General features: G+C 36.7%; 2 protein-coding genes across 3 annotated transcripts; both read left to right on the plus strand.

Annotated features, from left to right (window-relative positions):
- Positions 4,730 to 8,885, plus strand: LOC107639117. The gene is made up of 3 exons (XM_016342539.2): positions 4,730 to 5,476; positions 7,573 to 7,762; positions 8,409 to 8,885. The coding sequence occupies exons 1-3, from the start codon at positions 4,842 to 4,844 to the stop codon at positions 8,625 to 8,627; spliced, it is 1,044 nt and encodes a 347-aa protein (XP_016198025.1). The 5' UTR covers positions 4,730 to 4,841; the 3' UTR covers positions 8,628 to 8,885.
- LOC107639115 lies at positions 8,963 to 12,281 on the plus strand. 2 transcript variants are annotated; one of them, XM_021120958.1, is made up of 4 exons: positions 8,963 to 9,050; positions 10,010 to 10,264; positions 10,944 to 11,040; positions 11,132 to 12,281. In XM_021120958.1, the coding sequence occupies exons 3-4, from the start codon at positions 11,038 to 11,040 to the stop codon at positions 12,011 to 12,013; spliced, it is 885 nt and encodes a 294-aa protein (XP_020976617.1). In that variant the 5' UTR covers positions 8,963 to 9,050; positions 10,010 to 10,264; positions 10,944 to 11,037; the 3' UTR covers positions 12,014 to 12,281. The 2 variants fall into 2 exon arrangements, with proteins under 2 accessions (XP_020976617.1, XP_016198023.1); XM_016342537.2 differs by having other exon boundaries at positions 10,973 to 11,040.

Here is a 21,026-nt window from a genome sequence, read left to right on the forward strand (position 1 = left end):
TCCTTTACCAAAAAGTTTTAACAGATTGTATTAGTAACTAATACCATTATTTAATGAAGTGATATATACTTGGTCACTACTAAGCTGGTCAGCAAGGGGGATTCTTCTCATATCTTGAAGGTGATATTTCTATTATCATTATTAAAAATTTTTGTGGCATGTATGATCAGGTGAGCGGTCCATCAAGATTTGATTTGATCCTATTACTAATAAGGTGTATGTTAGAAGGGAATATAGAAGATAAGAGTGGCTTTCATGCGTTTGTTCCCAGCTAACTTTGATTACTGAAAAACAAATACTCAATATTAAGCCATCTTTGTCAAGGGTCTCTTTATTCTTGAAGTTCATGATCAAGGTCCACCTACTGTGATTTTTTGTTTGTATGATAATCTCTTGTTAATCTTTATGTGGACTAAGTTATGTGGCCTTATGTGATTAGGCATGCTTATATTGGTTGTGATTCTTGCTCTTTATATGGTTATATTGGTTGTGAAACTTGCTCTTTGAACTTAGCCCTTTGGATAAAGTTTTCATGGTGGAAAGCTCTCGATCTATTTGCTTGTGTGTTGATTTGATCACTCGTGTATAAAGTTCTGTGATGTAGTATGGATGTGGAGTTAAAGTTAAGTGGTTACAATGATGGTTTGAAAGCACTGATAGAAAATCTTTATCATACACATTATGTTATCTTATGATCTAAACTATTTGTAGCGAGTCTTTCACTATGAGGACGATGGAAGAGGAAGAATAAAGCGGGGAATTATACAAAGAATAGGAAGATACTGGAGGAACGCAAAAAATCTTTTGTTCCATAAGGTTTATGACAAAGAACTTACTTCTGAGGAAAATGTCAAGCATAAGCCATCAGGAATAAATGCAAATCACTGGAAATGGTTTCTTGAATATCAGTTGAAGGAGGACACACAGGTGACAAATATTGAGTTGGTATTTCATTGTATTCGATTTTAAACCATCATGAATTACTACTAAATATGCTGAATTTATTGTGATAGTGAAAAAACTTCTACCTAAAATATCTTCACCTTATGCTTTTTTGTTTTTCCTCAAATTGTACATGGCTATGTTATAGACCATTAACATTGTATTAATTTATCTTGTTAACATTTATGTTTGTCTTTTTGTTCGTAGGAGAAGTGTAGAAAAAATGCCATAAATCGTTTAAAGCAACTGTACGCACATACTGGAGGTTCTAAAACAATGGCAAGAAAGAGACACGAAGAAGTAATCAATTTAAATTCAGTTTCAGAATTTTGACTTGTTTTTGGTAATATAGTGTTGTTTGTTATATGATTGTTTCTTGATGAATGTTATAGGAGCAATAATAGGGAAGGCCTATTGGTAGAGGAGAGACATGGACCATGAGTCATAAAAAAAAAAAGGATGGTTCGTTTATGAATGAAGATGCGCGTATTGTTGGGGTAAATCATGTTCTTTAATTTTTCAAATTTCTTTTTGAATTAATACCATTGAATTTAAATTAGTGTAAATCTGAATCTCACATGTCTGCAGGAAGCAATTGAACATATTGAGGGCTAGGACGCCTCTAACAAGGAGCTTTCACAGAATGATTCCCTTGCACAAGTGCTTGGAAATGAGCACCCAGGACGAGTTCTTGGACTAGGTTTCGGTCCATGTCCCACTCAGTATTTTCATAATATTCCACAGCAGTCTGACTCTGGTGTGCAAATTGAGGAGTATCAGATGGAAATTGTAAAACTTAAGGTGGAGGCAGTAGAACTCAAGGCAGCGGCAACAGAGGAAAAGGCAAAGAGATAGAGAATGGAGGCAGAGGCAGCAGAGGAGAAGGCAAAAAGACAGACAATGGGAAATTTGTTAAGATGCATAATCCGACAACAAAGAGGTAATTTGCCATCTAAAATAGCTGCAGATCTGTATTCTTTGGGAAGTGCACCGACCTCATTCCATACAAGATGACGTGCTGGCACTAATGATCTGAATGATAAATCTTGGAATCTAAATACTTTTTAACTGTTCACTGTCCTAATAACTTTTAAGATATTTATTTGTAGTTTACAAACATCGATGCACTGAATTCAAATTACTATTATAATTATTGACTTTTGCATATATTTTTGTTCTGTTTTGTGTATTTTACTTTGATTGGTTGTTGGTTGTTTTAATAAATTAAAGCAACTTAGTGGAAGAACGTATAAAGAATTAAAGAATTGGAATATATTATTATAAATTCGGATTTTTTTTTAAAAAAAAACTATAACTCTACATTTGGCAGTGGTTACAAATTCGTCGCTATATTTTAACACAGCTTTTCAACAAATAGCATTTTGCAGCAGTTAACAACCGCTGCCATCTACAAGCAGCCCTATTCACGTTTTAGTAGCGGTTAGAACCACCGCAAATTATGTCGCCACAAATACCATTTAACAGCGGTTATACCAGCGGTTACTATTAACCGCTGCTAAAGGTTTAGCCGCACGCTATCTCCCAGCGGGTTATCAACCGCTGCTATCCATTCTGCAGCGTTTAAACACCGTTGCGAATCGACTACATAACTGCTGCTGTTTTCCAGATGTGATGTAGTGTCTTGGCAACATGTTTAAATGGTGGCCTCATGAGAAGATACCAGAACCAAGCTTCACTTGGTTCTGATACCAACTATTATTAATATCTTATTAATAATATAAACATTTAAATTAACAAGATATAAATTGAACAAGAGCACTATCAATAATATAATAACATCTAATAAACTAATGATGAGTTAAATATTAATACTCACAATATGATCGAGTAATATGAATTTGAATTGCAATTCAGAAATTTAAAGAAAATACAAAGGATGATTATTTGAAATACAAAGATTGCAACGAAAGTTTTAAAAGTGTTTCAGAGTATGAGAGATTGCATGTGTGTGTGTGTGTGTGTGTCTTGTTGGTTTCTGTTTATCAATGTTTTATATTTTCAACGTTTCGAGTATGATGCGATTATTTGTTCGGTCATCTTTTTTTTATAGGCTCCTAGATATATCATTATTCTTCAAATATTATGTACGTACTTTTAAGTTTTAGGTGTCATAATGCCTCGTCACCTCTAACTTATATAATATTAAGGGCCCTAATATTAATGTGAATAACCAACTCTACTTTGATGTAGAGATCGAATAGTAAGTGTAGCACGCACATAATTTTCTTTCAGAAAATGATCCCATGTATATATAAATTGCATACAGTAAAAGGGAAAAAATCTACTAATTAAGTAATTATTGTATAGGAGTGGCTAGGTTTATGCATGAAATTATATAATTCTATGAACAATAATTAAAATTATTTTATTTATTTTAAATTATAGAGTATAGACAATGAATCATAAATCATTAACTCTAAAATTTGAGAATTGTTAGAATTAAAAAAATTAACTAATGTATATTAACTAACTTGATTCACTATACTGTATTTAAAATTGCTCATGTATAATTAAACAATCAGTGTTGAAACTCATTTTTTTTAATCTAAAAACTAATTAAGAACCAAAATATATGCCTTACTTGATTACAAAATTCTAATAAAAGATTATAACTTTTTAGTATTTTAGTCTACTTGTTATTAATTAGTAATTTTGATTTTTTAAACTGTCATTAATTAGCAATTATTTGTATGACATAGTTTTTTTTTTATTAAAGATAGAGAGACTCGAACCTACGAATTTTTAGATGAGTATGGAAAGACTATGCCATTTAAGATATAACTCATTGGCATATTTGTATGACATAATTGTTGAAATAATAAGTGGAAATGACATTACTACATAATAAAAATATGTTTTCTTTTTAAACCAAGATATTTATTTAGTGCACGAAACTAGAGAAAAATTTTAGAACCAAAAACAGAAAATATCTATTTAAAAAGTCATTGAAAAATAACTGAAGAAGTATACCTATATTTTCGTATAAAATTCAATCGATTGTGTTATATTTCCAATTGATTGAATACGAAAAAATTCATATTCTAGAGCGTAATTCAATTGATTGTGGTATGCTTCTAATCGATTGAATTTTGTCGTCATGTTGCACTTCCAATCGATTGAAGACAAAAAAACCTCATATTTTAGTGCGCAGTTCAATCAATTGTATTATATTTCCAATTGATTTTTTGATACCACCTGTTTCTTATCATTATCAATTAATTGGTGTTAAATAAATCGATTGAATTAACAACAAATACGATTTTTCTAACTATTAATGAAAGATCTATTTTGTTGTTATTTTTAATTGTTAATAAACATAAATGATGAATAATAAAATAATAATTAAAAAATAAAAATAAATTTTAAAATTAAATAATAAATAAAAATTAATTTGTAAATAAAATTAAATAAAAACTATTAGTAATTATTAAAAGAAAATAAAAAATATATTTTATTATTAAAACTATTTAATAATCCAAACAATATGGACCCTCAAATTTTTTATCAATTTGTTGGATTTGGTTGGGTAATTAACTTTGGTTGTATAACATTATTATAAGGACAATCTACTCAAATAAATAAAAGGAAAAAAAGCTTTACCTGCATATCCTTTTTTAATTGTTACAATCTGGTAAAGCTTTCTCTCCTTTTATTTATTTGAGTACATTGCCCTTATTACAATGTAAAATGTTACTGGTTAATCATATTTATATGTTTGAACTTTGAATGATGATTGTAGTTGTTTTGATAAATTTCACCATATGGCACACCTGCTAAACCCCTAACATTTCTCCCCTCTCCCCCACAAGGCACAGGCCCAGTCTACAGCCTATTTTGCTTCTTTCACTCATTCTTTTTCTTTCCTGTTGGCCGTCACAATGCAAACCCTTCACCGCCTCATTTCTGCCGCCAGACGAACTGCCTCCGCCTCCGACCTCCTCATCAACCACGAAACCCGTCGCATTCGATCCCTCCCTTCCAGAACCTTATCATCCGGGGGCAACCCCTTCGACAACGATGACCTAGGCTGGGACTCCCCCTCCTCCACCACCACTTGGTCCACCGGCATCACCAAGGACCACTTCAACGGAGAATCCACCGCCCCTCCCACCACGTCCGTTCCCTCACTCTCCGATGAACAATCAAAAACCCTCTCCGATATGCAGGAAATCGATGACTTTGATAGGGAGCTGGATTCTGAGAACAGGAAAAGCAAGGTTTTCTTGGATGGGTGGAAGGACAGGATGATGGAGACTGCCGCTCTCCTCAAACAGGTCCAGGAGCCTGGTGCCAGGGGATCCTACCTCAAAGATTCCGAGAAGGCTGAAATGTACCGGTTGCATAAGCAAAATCCTGAGGTTTACACTGTAGAGAAGCTTGCTAAAGATTACAGGGTCATGAGGCAGAGGGTCCATGCTATCCTTTGGCTCAAGGAACTTGAGGAGGAGGAGGAGAAGAAGCTTGGCAAGCCCCTTGATGACTCTGTTGAGCAACTGCTCGATTCCTTTCCCGAGTGAGTTCCTGTGTGTTTTACTTGGTTGATATGCTTGTTTGGTGATTTTCATATGCTGTTGATACATTTGATAATGGTATTGTGATGAATAAAGAATGTATGATCAAGAAAGGATGCATTGTGAATGTTAAATGTATTAAATTGATACACTAGAGTGATGCTCAGGTAGCATCTATGTAAAAAAAAAAAAGAATGCATTAAAGATTGTGAAGAAACATCGTTGAGTTCTGCCTTACCCTTAAGCAGATTGATTATTTGGAAAGAAAATATATCTTATGTGGATGTGTTACATTTGTAATTAATAGAAAAAAAAGTGTTCGCACAAAGATTTCTTTGTTCTCAGTCTCCATGGTTTTGCATATTTTGCACTTTCCAATTCAAAGCAACACACAACAGATCAAAGGGTTGCCATTTCAAATATTTAAGCATTAACAACCCTACCATTTCTTTTTGGTTCCACGGTAGGTGGATTTTTCCCTATGAGGAAAATTTTAGTAATCTGAAGGTGGAAGCACAGCGTTTACTTTGTTGTAATGAGTACTGGAATCAGAATCGAAACAAACATTGGGGCTCCCTCTGCGCAACTTGTTTGTAAAGGGGTTGAGGAACCTGTTTTCGATTTTGAAGCTGTGCCCCCTCCTATTTTGATACTTGGCTTTCTGAGGGATCTATCCATTGATTCTGAAACACACATTATGGTTCAAAGGCAATGTTTTAATTTTCAAATATCTAAGCAGTAAGAGCTCTACCATTTTTTTGGTTTGTTGGTTGGTGGATTTTTCCCTGTGAGGATAACTTTAGTAATCCGAAGGAGGAAGCACGGCATAAACTGTTACCTTGTTGTAATGCGTAACAGAATTGTAATAAAAACAAACATGGGGGCTCCCTCTGCACAACTTGTTTGCAATGGGGTTGAGGAACCCTTTTTCGATTTTTGAAGCCGTGCTCCCTCCTATGTTGATACTTGGCTTTCTGAGGGATCTATCGATTGATTTTGAAATCTGCTATTTTGAAATGCACCCTACAATTAGTGATCAATGATCAAGATCCCACCAACAATAATGTCAATTCCCCTTTCCCTTACCACTATGCTCTTGATCATTTCCGCAAGGGTTTGTGATGGGAGAAGAGGGTTGGATGGTGGTTTTGTCTGGTAGTAGAGGAGATGGTGAGAGAGAGGGTGGGGATTATGCCAGGGACATTTTGGTATTCCAGAAAAAAGAGTAAATTATTGAAGGATAGTGCATGTTGGACAACTAGAGGAAGTTCGATGTTAATTTAAACAAACATTAGGAGAAGTGAGTGTAATTTATATTAAAAAATATAGTAGCTCTTTGATCCATGTAGCCAACCATAACTAGTGGAGAAACTATTGGTAATTTGTTTTGTAAAAACTGATCATTTGCTTTGTTGCATTGGAAACCTTAATTTTGTCCTTGGTGGTTTTCAATTTTTGTTTATCATTAGAGAAGTGGCTGATCTAAATTGATAACTGCTGCTTTTAGAATTGTTTGAAAATGGAGTTGTTACAAGATATGATAACTTAAAACTTGTATCAGATTGGTTTCTTTTTGTTCACTGCTTGAAACTTTGTTGTTAAGAATTGTACATGTCTAATGATGTGTCTTCTGATTTACTTTAGTGATGATTTGCTAAACTGTGCGGCTTTCCTTTGCTTCTGTAGCAGTCTAGCTACATTGAGCAGCATTATGGTGGACTATCACTTTTTGGATTGGTTTCAACTTTCAAGTTTTCTTCAATTGGATTTACTTGAGTGAATTACATGATGCTACACATCCTGATGTCAATTTTAGTAGTATTTGATGGCTGTAGGTAGTCTAGGATTGTAAAGCACCACTTTGATATTAGCTTTTATCTTAATTATTCCTGTTCTGGCTTCTATGTGTAGCAGAATATGATTACCTTTTTTATGTTTGAATACATGGTGTGATTTTGAACTTTTAAGTTAAATTTGGAATTAAGGGAGTATTGTGTATTTGTGTTAAGGCAATGTAGTAATTGTAGAAGAACAGTGGAGCTTTTTTCTTAAATCTCGATTATTGTTGATTTGTTTGCTATAATCATTGTTCTTGCAGGTTCTTTAATTCCCATGATAGGGAGTTCCATGTTGCATCCCTTCCTTACAAACCTGACTTCAAGGTCATGCCTGAGGGATGGGATGGCATTACCAAGGATTTGGATGAAGTTCATTATGAAATCTCCAAAAAGGAAGATGAAATGCTCTATCGAGAATTTGTTGAGAAGATGAACTTCAACAAAAAGAAAGTAAGCTCACTTGGCCATTATTTTATGTCCTAATATGATAATCATAAGGGTATATACTTTCCAGATATCAATAGGCCTTATATTGTGGAATAATAGAATCCAGTTTTGTCCTATTTTATTTCTGCTGAATGAATGGCAAAATCTAATATCCACATTGTGACTTTGATGGGACTTGTTTATGACAACCATTTTATTTGCTGTTGATGCTAACTATTGATCAGTTGATCTATAGTAAACTTAGTATTACCTCTATTTTCAAATAACTTTTCACATATGACTTTTTAGGGCATGTTTGGTTTGTGTTTTTATTTTCAAGGTTTTTTATTTTCGGTGTTTTTGTAAAGAGAAAATGAAAACAGAAAACGATATGTTATTGTTTTTATTGTTTTCTCTTTTTTACAAATAATTGTTCTTTTAAGAAATCTAGATTACACTTCCCCCCAATTATACCCGTATTAAATGAGAGTATTAAAGGAGACTGGAGAGGGAGTAAGCGAACAGAGATAGGTCTCGGTGATAGTTATTTGAATTCATATTCCACTTTTTCACTCTTATCAACATTTGTTGTTGTTCTGCGATTACACATGATAAATAATGGGACTACATTTCAATCTTCACTGAATAATGGGATTTTGGTGGTGTTCAGATGGCTGGAGAGGTGAGGTGCCACAGATATAGTCGAAGACGCCCTTCAGATGGATGGACTTTTACTGTAGAGAAAATGGGACCCCGCGGGAAGCGTGGAGGTGGTGGTGGCTGGAAATTTGCTAGCATGCCTGATGGCTCAACTCGGCCACTGAACGAGATGGAGAAGATGTATGTGAAGCGAGAGACTCCACGCAGACGAAAGAGGATCCTTCCTTGATTATTTGATTCTTATGTTTTGAACGACTAGCTGTTAAACCTAGAATTTTGTAATTTGTAGTCCTATGCATCCAATGGCATGGGACATAGGGGATGTATTGTTAGTTGTTGCCAATTCTCTCTTTACATGTGAGTTATTATCATTTTTTAATAAGCTGATTCAAGGGCTTCCTTTTCTTCCTCGCACTATGCTGCTTAATTTCTTTTTAACAATGATGTTGGCATCCTTTTGCTATATATCTATTTTAGAAAGGGTAAATACCAATGGCTGAAAATTAACAAGGTGTATTTACAGTTGTTTGCATATGTTGATTTGCTGGAGAAAGATGGACTATACGATCCCACTCAGATTCGAATTAGGCACTCATGAGGCATACACCAAGTCCATATTATCTGAATCCAGATGATCCCATCACACCTAAAGGTCTCAATTCTCAAGGATACATGTGATGGTAACATTTGTTGTTAGGTTGTCCTTGTCTATAGGCAAAGAACTTTGTGATAGGAATGTAGACATAAAATTGTGATAAGAATGTAGAGACATAAAATTATGCTTTGCAGATGACGTATGAACACAAATATGGAAAAGTTTAGGGAGCAGCAACTTTGTTAAATTCTGGCCAGCATGTAACCAATAAAAAAGAGTGAGCTATTGGATGATATTTTACATCATTAAAACTATCATTGATGGCTATTTGATGGCTACAAATCACAAAAGTTGCTGACTCTCTAGTATTTCTCCCTAAATATTATGTTTTAAGATACTAATTTAATGTATTTTGTATCATTTTTTATAAAAAAGGCACAAAGACTAAAAGTATATAGGGCCCGTTTGGGAAACTCTAGAAGTAGCTTTTTTTAACTTTTGACTTATGAAAAGTAGTAGTATTAATGTCGGGTGCAATTTTCAAAACCAAATTACAACTTTCTAAGAAGTTATTTTAGAGCTTATAGAGAAGTTAAAAAAAATGACTTCTCTCATAATACTTCTACTTTTCATTACATTTCTTAAAATAAGCACTTTTAGAGTTAAAACCAAACACAAAATAACTTATTTATAAGTTACTTTTAACAGAGTCATTTATTGTTTAAGTTATTTTATCAAAAGGAACTTAATTAAGTTAGTTACTCAAACTGGGCCATAGTGTGTTAGAGATATCACTGTTTATGTATTTTTTTTCTAAAGGCACTTGTGAAAAATGTGTTTTATACTTTCTCTAACATATTATATACACATTAAAAATCAATTATAGATTTATCTATATTTATCTCTTTAAAAATTACAAAACTTCCACTTTTAAGTTTTAATACCTTAATTAGAATATTTTTTAATTTTTCTTTTCTTTTTTGATGAACACCTTAATTAACTTTTGTTTTTGGCAGCAAAATATAAATATTTTGTCAATAGGTCCTTGGAGGCGTTGATGAATTGATGATCCCAAAAGGAGGAATTGAGAAAGACGCTTCTGCTGCCGCCTTGTTCATCTTTCGTCACGCTCTCTTTTTGTTTCGTTACTCCGAACAAAGATTGAATGCCAACAATGGAAGCTGGTGAAGTTGCTGTGTTTGTGGACACCAATTTCGGCACTCGCATTGCTTTCAATGCCTTTCCACACGTTACAGTCGCATCACTCAAAAGTATCATCCAATCTCTCTTTCTTTTCCGTCATGAGTTCTTTGTTAGTTTTATTATTCCTCAAATTTCAATTTATATCTTTGTTGTAACTTTAATGTACTTATTATTGTGAGAGGGAAACAAGTTTGGTCAATCTTTTATGTTGTGAATCTTTTGCATGTGCCCTGAATGTTCTCCTCATAGATTTTGTACCTTGTTAGAGCCATTTGAATTTTTTATTTTATTAGTTCTAATCTTTGTTTATATCCTCATTCAAGGTTTTATCAGCATTTTGTGTGGACTGTGCTGGAAGGGAAGTTGGTTGAATTGCTTCTTTTAGTTTAGGTTTAGAGACAGTATGTCAAATCAAATTGTTCTTTTAATTGCTTTATTAATTAGTAATATTAACATATACTGGAGGAGTGTATCGTTGGATCCACGAGTCTATGATTATTAAGTTAGATATATTTTGGAGATTAACACTACCACCTGGCAATGTCTTTGCAAAATTTTTAGTGGAAGTTAACCGATGATAATGTCATCACGGTTCTTCGTTTTTCCTGCATTGTTTGGAATTCTTCCTTGGGGATGCAAATTCCGTTTGAAATGGCATGTTCGAAATCTAGTGTTCTTTGAGTATTATAGTCTTTCTTTTATTGATTAAATGCAGTTTAACTAAGAGTTCATTTGTTCTGACATTAGAAACGATTGATGTGACGATTGTTCTTCAGGAGACTTTGCGAGAGTACACCTTGGATGTTTACCAGATACAGGAGAAATCCAAGTTAATGGATTAATGGTAAGTACTTAATGTTTAGGTATCTATGCTTTGTTTATGAACTTGTTCAACAAGCAGTTTGTGCTCAAGAAATTACTGCATATTCTGCTAGGTTAAGCGGAAATCATGCTTCTACTACCTGCCAGATTCCCTGCCTATAAAGCATGTTTTCCCCAAGATGAGGAGAACATGGTTTCTTCACATGGACATTCAGCATTTAACGCGTACGCATATTCCATGTTCACCCTTTGGCATAGCCATTCTTTCCAAACGCCAGGGCCTGACGACCTCAAATGGTGAGAAAAAAGCTATATGCAATAGTGAGGAAAAAAGAGCGGAAGGGTTCCGCAAAAATTACATGCAAAATGCAGCTGGTGGAACTCTAGAAGACGAAAAACCTACCGGCACCACCGAGAAGAGTCAATATTTGAAGGAAGAAAATAAAGTTGAAAATCAGGCTGTGTTGTGTGCAAACTCAATGCAAGGCAGTCTCAGTAAGATGCCAACACAAGTGATATCAGTGTCAGCCATAATCAATAAATACTTTCTGGGATTCAATGGGATTGACAATATTAGCAGTTCTCCAAACGCAGACTTTACGTCCAATGCTGTTCACAGTGATATCGAAGTTCAATCAAAAGCCACACCACAGAGTTGTTTGAAGAGACGAATCAATATTCCGGCGCCGGCAACTCCCAAAACAGCTCCACCTGTTCTCCATGCTGCATTTCAGGTTGACTCGGTTTCCAAAAAAGCAGGGCCTAAAAGGAGAAGATCCAGAAAACATGCTCCATTTCATGCTGACTTGGTTTCCAAAGAGAGAAAATCCAGAGTTGGGAAGCGTCTTCTTGTCGCTTCTCAAAGTCTTGGGGTTTCTCCCATCAAGGATAGTCCCACACTTTTTTGTAAACTTAAAGATAGAAATCTAATAGAACAGAAATCTCAGATCAATGGTTCAATATTTTCTCTTAGTGATAGTGACAGTGATAGTTGACATTGTAGTGTAAAATAAACTCCCCAAGGGTGTAAATATGATCTGAACTACTGTATTTTGATCTACTTATGCGTGTAGCTTGGTTGTAACAGAATCTTAAGTTCATAACTTCTAGATTAGAAAAAAGCAGGATTGTCAAGTGGAGTGGGAAGGTCATGTAATGAAGCATTAAATGTTGCATCCTGCAGCTGGATATTGTACACAAAACTAAGGGATATGGAGTTCAGAAATAGGATCAATTGTAATGTTGGCTGGTTGGTTGGTTATCTTTTTGTTGCTTCTGTTTGAACTGTGTACCTTTCCTCACTTCCCATTGTGCTTGAACTTCAAGTGAGTTCATTTTATCTAACCAAAAAGAGAAAAATGGTAGGAAAAAGAAAAAGCACAAATCTCTCTAAGAACACCAAACTCAATATCAATACACCTCTCATCTTCTACCCAACAATATCAATATACCTCTTTCTTTAAGATATATGTAAGATTTTAGATTATATTTACCATATATTTAAAAAAAATAATATTTACTCCTATTTCATTTTAGATTTGATTTTTATATACAATTAATATAAACATGTTTTATGTTAAGATAAGTATGTGGATGACCACGTTGGTTTATCTTCTCCATATTGAAGGAACCTCTCTCCAAGACAATTAAAATAAATGAAGGTTGAAATCAAAACCTTCTCATGTGTATAAATAGTAGAAGCAACGTTTGAAATAAAACAAGCAAGTAATAAGAAATCAATTCTCTCTTTATGTTGCAATCAAATACTCTTCTCTTTATATTTCTACTACAATTCTTTCTCTTCTTTTATTTTATAAGTATTTTAAATACTCTTTTCTATTACTCTTTACATATAATATTAATATCAATATTAATCATCTTTATTATATTGAGATAGTAATTGTAGTACTAGAGTCCTCTATTTATACTTATTTACTTTATTTTATAATTACATCTTCCTTATTTATTTAGTTGTTTCACAACACGTTATCAGCATGAAGCTCTAACGAAATTTTAGAAAGACTCCAGGTAACAAATTTTTATTATGTTGAAGGTCTCTCATCTTGAATTTAATACTCTTGATATATCTGGAAATAATTATTTATCATGATGTTAAAATCCATCTTGATTCAATGGATCTTGGAGATACCATTAAAGCTGAAAATAATGCATCCCTGAAGGATAAAGGCAAAGCCATGATTTTTCTTCGTCGTCATCTTGACGAGGGATTGAAAAATGAATATCTCACATTAAAAGATCCTGCAGATCTGTGAAAAGACCTTGAAGAAAGGTACAATCATGTGATACTTTCTCAAACCCGATATGTTAGAAAAACTTTCTCAACCTTCCATGCCTCGAATGTGCTCCTGCAGTAGCAATCGAGAAAAAGGATTTAAAAATATTCTGAGCTAATTTCTTACTTTCTTGTTGCTGAACGCAACAATGAGTTACTCTTAAGAAATCATGAAGCGCGCCCAGTTGGCGCTGCCCCATTTCCTGAAGCAAATGCAGTAACTTATAACTCCAGAAGAGGTAAATGGCAAGATTTCTATAACAAGAAAAGTTATGGAAGGAAAAGAAATTAGAGAAAAGGACAAATAGGTCCCTGACCTTTTGTTCTGCGGACATTTTTGTCCCTGACCATTGAAAAATACTTTTAAGTCCCTGACCTTCACAAAATTTAGACGGATCAGTCCCTCCGTCCAAATGACTCCGTCAGGGACTGATCCGTCTAAATGCCTCTGTCAGGGACTAATTCGTCCAAGTTTTGTGAAGGTCAGGGATTTAAAAGTATTTTTCAATGGTCAGGGATGAAAATGTCCGCGGGACAAAAGGTCAGGGACCTATTTGTCCTTTTCTCAAGAAATTATGTTCATAAGAAAGGATCTCACCAGAAGTGGGATAAAGAAAGAAACAATGGGTAAAGTAAATCAATTGAGGATAAATGCTTCTGTTGTGGTGGAAAGGGCCATTGGTCACGTATCTGTCGTATCCAAGGCACCTAGTTGATCTTTATCAAGTATCCTTGAAAAAGGATGACAAAGGAAAGGAAACAAATTTTGTTTCAAATGATACTGAAAATTCCACCACTCATTATGATGTATCTGATTTCTTTGAGGACCCTGAAAAAAATATTGACCATTTGATCAATGATGGAATAGTTTAATATGTGAGATTGTGAAGTATCTATGTAAATAAATAATGTAAAGAATTTATTGTTAAGTTTTATTTTCTATGTATTTAAGTTTCAAATGTGATGTATATAAATAATGAAATATTAATGTTTATGAATTTTGAAATTATTAAATGTGTCAAATTTTAAAATAAAATTTTAGTATATGATATTATGTGCAGTATTTCTTAGAAAAATAATTCCGATTAAGTATTCAATTTAACTATGCATACTACTCATGTTATTATTATTTGTCTTTGAAGAAAATGGCAAGGATATATAATGAAGATGTATGCCTTGCAGATAGTGCAAGTTCACACACAATTCTCAAAAGTGATATATATTTTACCCATATTGTGCCAAAAGAGGAATATGTTAATACTATCATTGGCTCAGGCAATGTGATAGAAGGCTCCGGAAGAGCTATAATTTTGTTTCCTGGAGGAACAAAATTTGTAATAAATAATGCACTATTATCTACCAAGTCCCTGAGGAACTTGTTGAGTTTCAAAGATATTCGCCGAAATGGATATCATGTTGAGACAATGAATGAGGAAAATCATGAATATTTATGTATCACAACTCATGATTCAAATAAGAAAGTTATATTAGAAAAATTACCCTCACTTTCATCTGGGTTGTATTATACTGGTCTAAAGCAATCTGGATGAATGTGGTATAATCGTCTTACTGAGTATCTGGCCAAAAACGAATTCAAGAATGATGATATCTGCCCCTGTGTTTTCATAAAGAAAACTGCATCTGGATTTATTATTATTGCTGTGTACGTTGATGATTTAAATATCATTGGGACTCCTGAAGATATTCCAACAATTATAAAAACTCTAAAAGAAGAGTTTGAGATGAAAGATCTTAGAAAGACTAAATTTTGTCTCGGCTTGCAGATCGAGCATATAAAAAGTGGGATCTTTATTCATCAAACAACATACATAGAAAAGATCTTGAAGAGATTTTATATGGATAAGTCACATCCCTTGAGTACCCCAATGATCGTAAGATCTTTGGAAGTGAAAAAAGATTAATTCCGTCCTAAGGAAGAAAATGAAGATATCCTTGGTCCTGAAGTACCATATCTTAGTGTCATTGGAGCGCTAATGTATCTTGCTAATAATACACGACCCGATATATCATTTGCTGTGAACTTACTAGCAAGGTATAGTTCCTCTCCAACCAGAAGACATTGGAGCGGAATCAAGTAAATCTTTCGATATCTTCATGGGACGGTTGATATGGGATTGTTTTATCCCTATGGATCCAAGTCACAACTAGTTGGCTATGCAGATGCTGGCTACTTGTCTGATCCACATAAAGGGAGATCTCAAATAGGATACCTGTTTACATATGGTGGAACAGCTATATCATGGAGGTCCACGAAACAGACGATTGCTGCAACATCCTCTAATCATGCCGAAATACTAACAATTCATGAAGCTAGTTACGAATGTTTTTGGCTTCTCTATTTATACTTATTTACTTTATTTTATAATTACATATTCCTTATTTATTTAGTTGTTTCACAACATTTTACACAAACATAGGATTATATTATAGGAAACATTTCAAGTGTACCGGGAGTACCGGTGCACCAGTTATTTTAACCGTTGATCTGAATTATAAAAAATATATATAATATATATTAATTAAAATCAACGGTTAAAACAACTGGTGCACCGGTACTCCCCAGTGCACTTGAAATGTTTCCTATATTATATATTGTCACAAACTCACAATTGCTTTTTTACGTCAACTACACAAATAGTCGTTGAGTTAAACAAATTTAAACAAAAACTATTTTTAACTTGTACTTTTGAGCTATCTTTCATCTTCACATTTATTTTTGCTGACTCCTATAGTTTTAACAGTAAAAACTTTGCTCATTCTAGTGTCATCATCATCATTGTCACGGTCAACAGAAAGTAATATTCCTAATCATCGAATTTGAGTATTGAGTAAAATTACAGGCTGTATCCTAAACTTCATATTGTTACCCTCACTTCTTTACTCAGAACAATTATTAACCAGAGAGAATAGATTATTATTTCCGATAATGAAAATGTAAACTAACTTTATGGGTAAAAAACAGAAATAAGCCAAGGGAAGCCAGAAATTACGTAAATCCACCAAGTTAAAAATTGCTTCATCAATCAACCAAAGCACTTCTCTATACAATTCGAACCAGCTTAGTTCGACTTGCATTCGTATATAATTCGAACTGAATCAACTCGAATTGTTTAGCGAAATTCAGACTAATTCGAACCAGCTTGGTTCGAACTAGAAACATACATAATTTGAACTAGATGAGTTCGAATTATGTGAGTGGAAGCTTCCCAAAGTAATTCAAACCAGGTTGGTTCGAATTACACAAACCATATTTTGAACTAGGCTGGTTCGAATTAGTGAGCACCAGACCTGTATATATATGGTTGTAAATGTGAGTTGCTCTCATTAGAGGGGGTAAGATGGCTAGTGAGGAGAGTTTTGTAGTGTTGGTTCACCACAGAGGATCGATTAAGAGGAAAACTCGTTCTAGTGTGAAGTTCACCGATAAGGATCCTCTCTATATTATCATGAGGCCTACGACGAGCTATGATGACCTTGTTAGGTCTGTACTGCTGAAACTTGGTCTGGAAGGTGCGAAGCGGGTTAAGAAGTTTTTCTATCGCATTCCAATCACGGTGCTCCAGGAAACCGTGAAGTATGATTGTTTCACGATCAGGAGTGATGAGGACTTGCAGGTCATGTTTCATTGACGCTGACAGTTTCCAGAAGTGAGGACACCAGAACTGTTGGCAAAGTTGGTTGATGTGGTATCCAGCTCAGGGGGTTCGAACCGGAATACCACCACTTTAGCCACGGCAGCCGGTTCTAGCTCCAGACCTGCCGTTGCTTCTTCTTCCGTCCCTGCATACGAGCCACCCGTCCAACCTGTCGCCTCCCCTTCGTTCGCTGTTGATCTCAACGGCAGTGTAGGCAACGAGGTCGGAACAGGGGAATTTCTGCCGACCTCTTTACAGTGTGCTGCACTGCCTGGGGTTGGAGAGGAATTGTTGGGTGATCCAGAGGACGATGATGTCGAGCCGGATATGATTGATGATGACAGTGGCGATGATATTGGAGCGAGTGAGCCTGCCGGGGCGGGAGGTGGTTCTAGCTCTGGCACACAGCAGTATCCACCACATTTTTCCTCTTTGGACTTGGATGCCATGAGGCAGGAGGGGGTTTCTGGGCAGCCTGCTGGATTTGGAGCTAGACATGCGGAAGGGACTGCTGGTCTGACAGAGTTCCAGGTTGGTCAGCAATTTCAGGATAAAGATGAGGCCCTGTTAAGTGTGAAGACTTACAGCATCCGCCGAGGGGTACAGTACAAGGTAGTGGAGTCTGACTATCGCCGGTATGTGGGCAAGTGTTCTGAGTTCGGGAATGGGTGCACATGGTTGATTCGGCTGAGTCTCCGGCAGCGCAAGGGCATTTGGGAAGTCAAACGGTACAATGGACCTCATACCTGTCTTGCCACCTCCATCTCCAGCGACCATAGGAGTTTGGATTATCATGTGATATCGGCATTCATTATGCCAATGGTTAGGGCTGCTGCATCCGTCAGCATCAAGGTGCTCCTAAATGCCACAGCCGCACACTTTGGGTTTAGGCCGACGTACAGGAGAGTCTGGTTGGCGAAGCAGAAGGCTATTGCCCTCATCTATGGTGACTGGGATGAGTCGTACAATGAGCTCCCCAGGTGGGTGTTGGGAGTCCAGTTGACGATGCCTGGTACTGTTGCAGTCCTTAGGACGAGCCCTGTTCGAGTTGGTGGATAGTTGGACAAGTCTCAAGCTTATTTTCACAGACTATTCTGAACGTTTCTACCGTGTATCGAGGCATTCCATCATTGCAAGCCGCTGGTTAGTATTGACGGCACCCATCTGTATGGATAGTATGGGGGAACGTTGCTTGTCGCGATTCCACAAGATGGGAACTCCAACATACTCCCTGTTGCATTCGTCCACCTCCACGTCGACCACCCCCGTCAGCCTCGTCCATAGCCTGGTCCAGCCACCTCCACTCACGCTGGCTCCGTCGTGTCCCCACACGAGCTCTCCTCTCGACCCGATGCCTGTCCGGCACGTCATCAACACGATCCATGTCAGGAACTCGCCCAACACCCCTCTGTGACGCCTCCACAGGAATAGAAACGGCTCTCGCATCTCCTAAGTACATCTCTGAAGACAAGAACCTCTTTCCATGCTGACTCCACCACTCCAGGAACTCATGTGACGGTCCAGGGTCTGCAACAACATCGAACCTGAGCACGTGGTCCGCACGGGTCTCCCAATGAAGATGCCATGACTGCAAAGTGTACGGGAACCAACGATCACCACCTCTGCCGTCCTTCGACATCAGAAAGTCGATGTTCAGGGTGGGATGTAGACGGGGCTGGACTCCGCCGAACTGCGGTAGAACCCTATCTATCTGATGCCACTCTATGACGGCAAAGTATATCAGTGACGTCACAGACCGCCACAACGCCGTATGCCGAGGCTCCAACGCCTCTGGATGCACAACCTGCAGTACATCGGGGAAGCTATACGGCATCCAGATAAACTGCACAAAGAACTAAACATTGTCAGGCCAACTCATGCACCAAATTCATAAAGTTTGGTTTACTAAATAAACTTAGGCAGTAGTTTACTCACATCCCTGTCTTGTAACATGTCTATCCTCAGTCTCTACATCTGCACTCTAGGACCCTTCTCGCTACCGGAAGGGTTGTAACCTGACCACCTACATCTCACATGGGTGTTATGGCTAATTAAATGTGTAACAGATTTGTAATACATTAGAAGCGTACATAGACACAGCTATGTTAAATTGAAATAGAGAAGCTTGACTAAAGTACCTCGAGGTCAATGGCCAGCTGCATGTATCATACCCGGCAGGCCTAAACCTAGGAAAGCGCCAGAAGATCCAAGACTGAAGTAGCTGAAGTGGGCCCCCTAACTTGGCCACATATCTGTTTGCCACTCGGCACATGCACCGGAACAACCATGCCAGTGCTGTAGACCCCCAGCTGTAGGTCCCCATCTCCTCAAGCCTAGCTATGTAGGGAAGCCATCTGATGTGAATGCGGTTGCCGGACTTGTCGGCAAACAGCTGAGTGCCCAACAACATCATGATGTAGGCACGTGCAAAGCGTCGCACAGTCTCCTCATCGGCTCCCTCAGGGCACTCTCCAAAAGTCTCCTGGAACCAGGTGCAGTTTACTGCGAACTTCTGAACCTGGCTCGGAGGAGGAATCACTCCAAGCAACTCCTCGAACCACACCCAAGCTGGACGGCCACCCTGGATGTATATCTGGAAATCTGTAAGGCAACCGCTAACATAACGCCCGTCCACTGGCAACCCCAACTGGTACACCACGTCCTGAAGTGTGATTGTGCACTCTCCGAATGGCATATGGAAGGTGTGCGTCTCCGGACGCCACTGCTCGACAAAGGCACTGACAAGGGGCTCATCTAACCGGAACCATCTATCATTCAGCCTCGCTAGATGGTATAATCCAGCCATCTGCAAGTACGGAACATACCGCTCATCGAGTCGCATGCCCTGCTGCCGCCGCATGCTCCTGATGCATCGCTGTGGCTGCGCATTACATGCACCGCATTATTAGAACCATGTAGAAAACCAGTGACAAAAACAACCAACACCAGAAACCACTAATGGAAACCACTAACAGAATCTACATGCAAAACCAATATAACAAACCAGCTGTAAAACCACATGCTCAAACCGCTAACATAAACCGCATACAAATCCACTTACGAAAACTACATGCAAAACCACTATCATAAACCGCACACAAAATCACATAATAAACCACTTCCAATACCACCAAAATAAACCACCAACATAAACCATCAACAAAACCGCATACAAAACCACTAACATAAAACTACTAATATAAACCACCAACTAAAACCGCATGCTAAACAACTAACAAAAACCACCAACTAAACCGCATGCAAAACCTCTCAAATAAACCACTTGCAATACCACTAGGATAAACCGCTAACATAAACCGCCACTAAAACCGCATGCAAAACCACTAACTTAGATAAACCGCTAGCACAAAGTTTTCTATCAACTAACCTCGTCGTTGATGACCCCGGCTATATGAGCAACTTCGTCCAACCGATATAGCCTTTCCAGATCGTCCCCCATCGGCTGAGTATTCTGTTAGAGTCTTTGTCGGATCAAATCTGGGTCATTTTCTCTGGGATTTGGTGGGGTATGAGAATGGAAACGTAGTTCGAATGAGGCTGATTCGAACTCCTTATATAGCGAAAACCTGTGTAATTCGAATCAGCCCAGTTCGAATTACTATTCGAGGCAAACTTTGACTAATTCGAACCAACTAGGTTCGAATTACTTGGTGAAACGTCCAAATGTGTAATTCGAACTCTCCTAGTTCGAATTATTCTCAATTCTAGTTCGAACCATATAGGTTCGAATTATATTCATCACGTGTTCCATCATTATTCGAGCTACCCTGGTTCGAATTATGTGTTATTGTAGTTCGAACCAAGTTGATTCGAATTATATAGTAATGTGCTTTGACTCATTCGTGAAGCAATTTTTAGTTTGGCTGATTCATGTCATTTCTTTCCACCCTTGGCTTATTTCTGTTTTTTACCCTAACTTTATATTATCAAAAACAACCTTTAATAAAATCAACTATCGATATAAAATAAATATTAAAAAAGTTAAATTATATATATATAAAATAGATAATTTAATGATTGATTTTTAATATACATATA

The sequence above is a fragment of the Arachis ipaensis genome, chromosome B04, assembly GCF_000816755.2.
Source record: "Arachis ipaensis cultivar K30076 chromosome B04, Araip1.1, whole genome shotgun sequence".
Classification (NCBI taxonomy): Eukaryota; Viridiplantae; Streptophyta; class Magnoliopsida; order Fabales; family Fabaceae; genus Arachis; species Arachis ipaensis.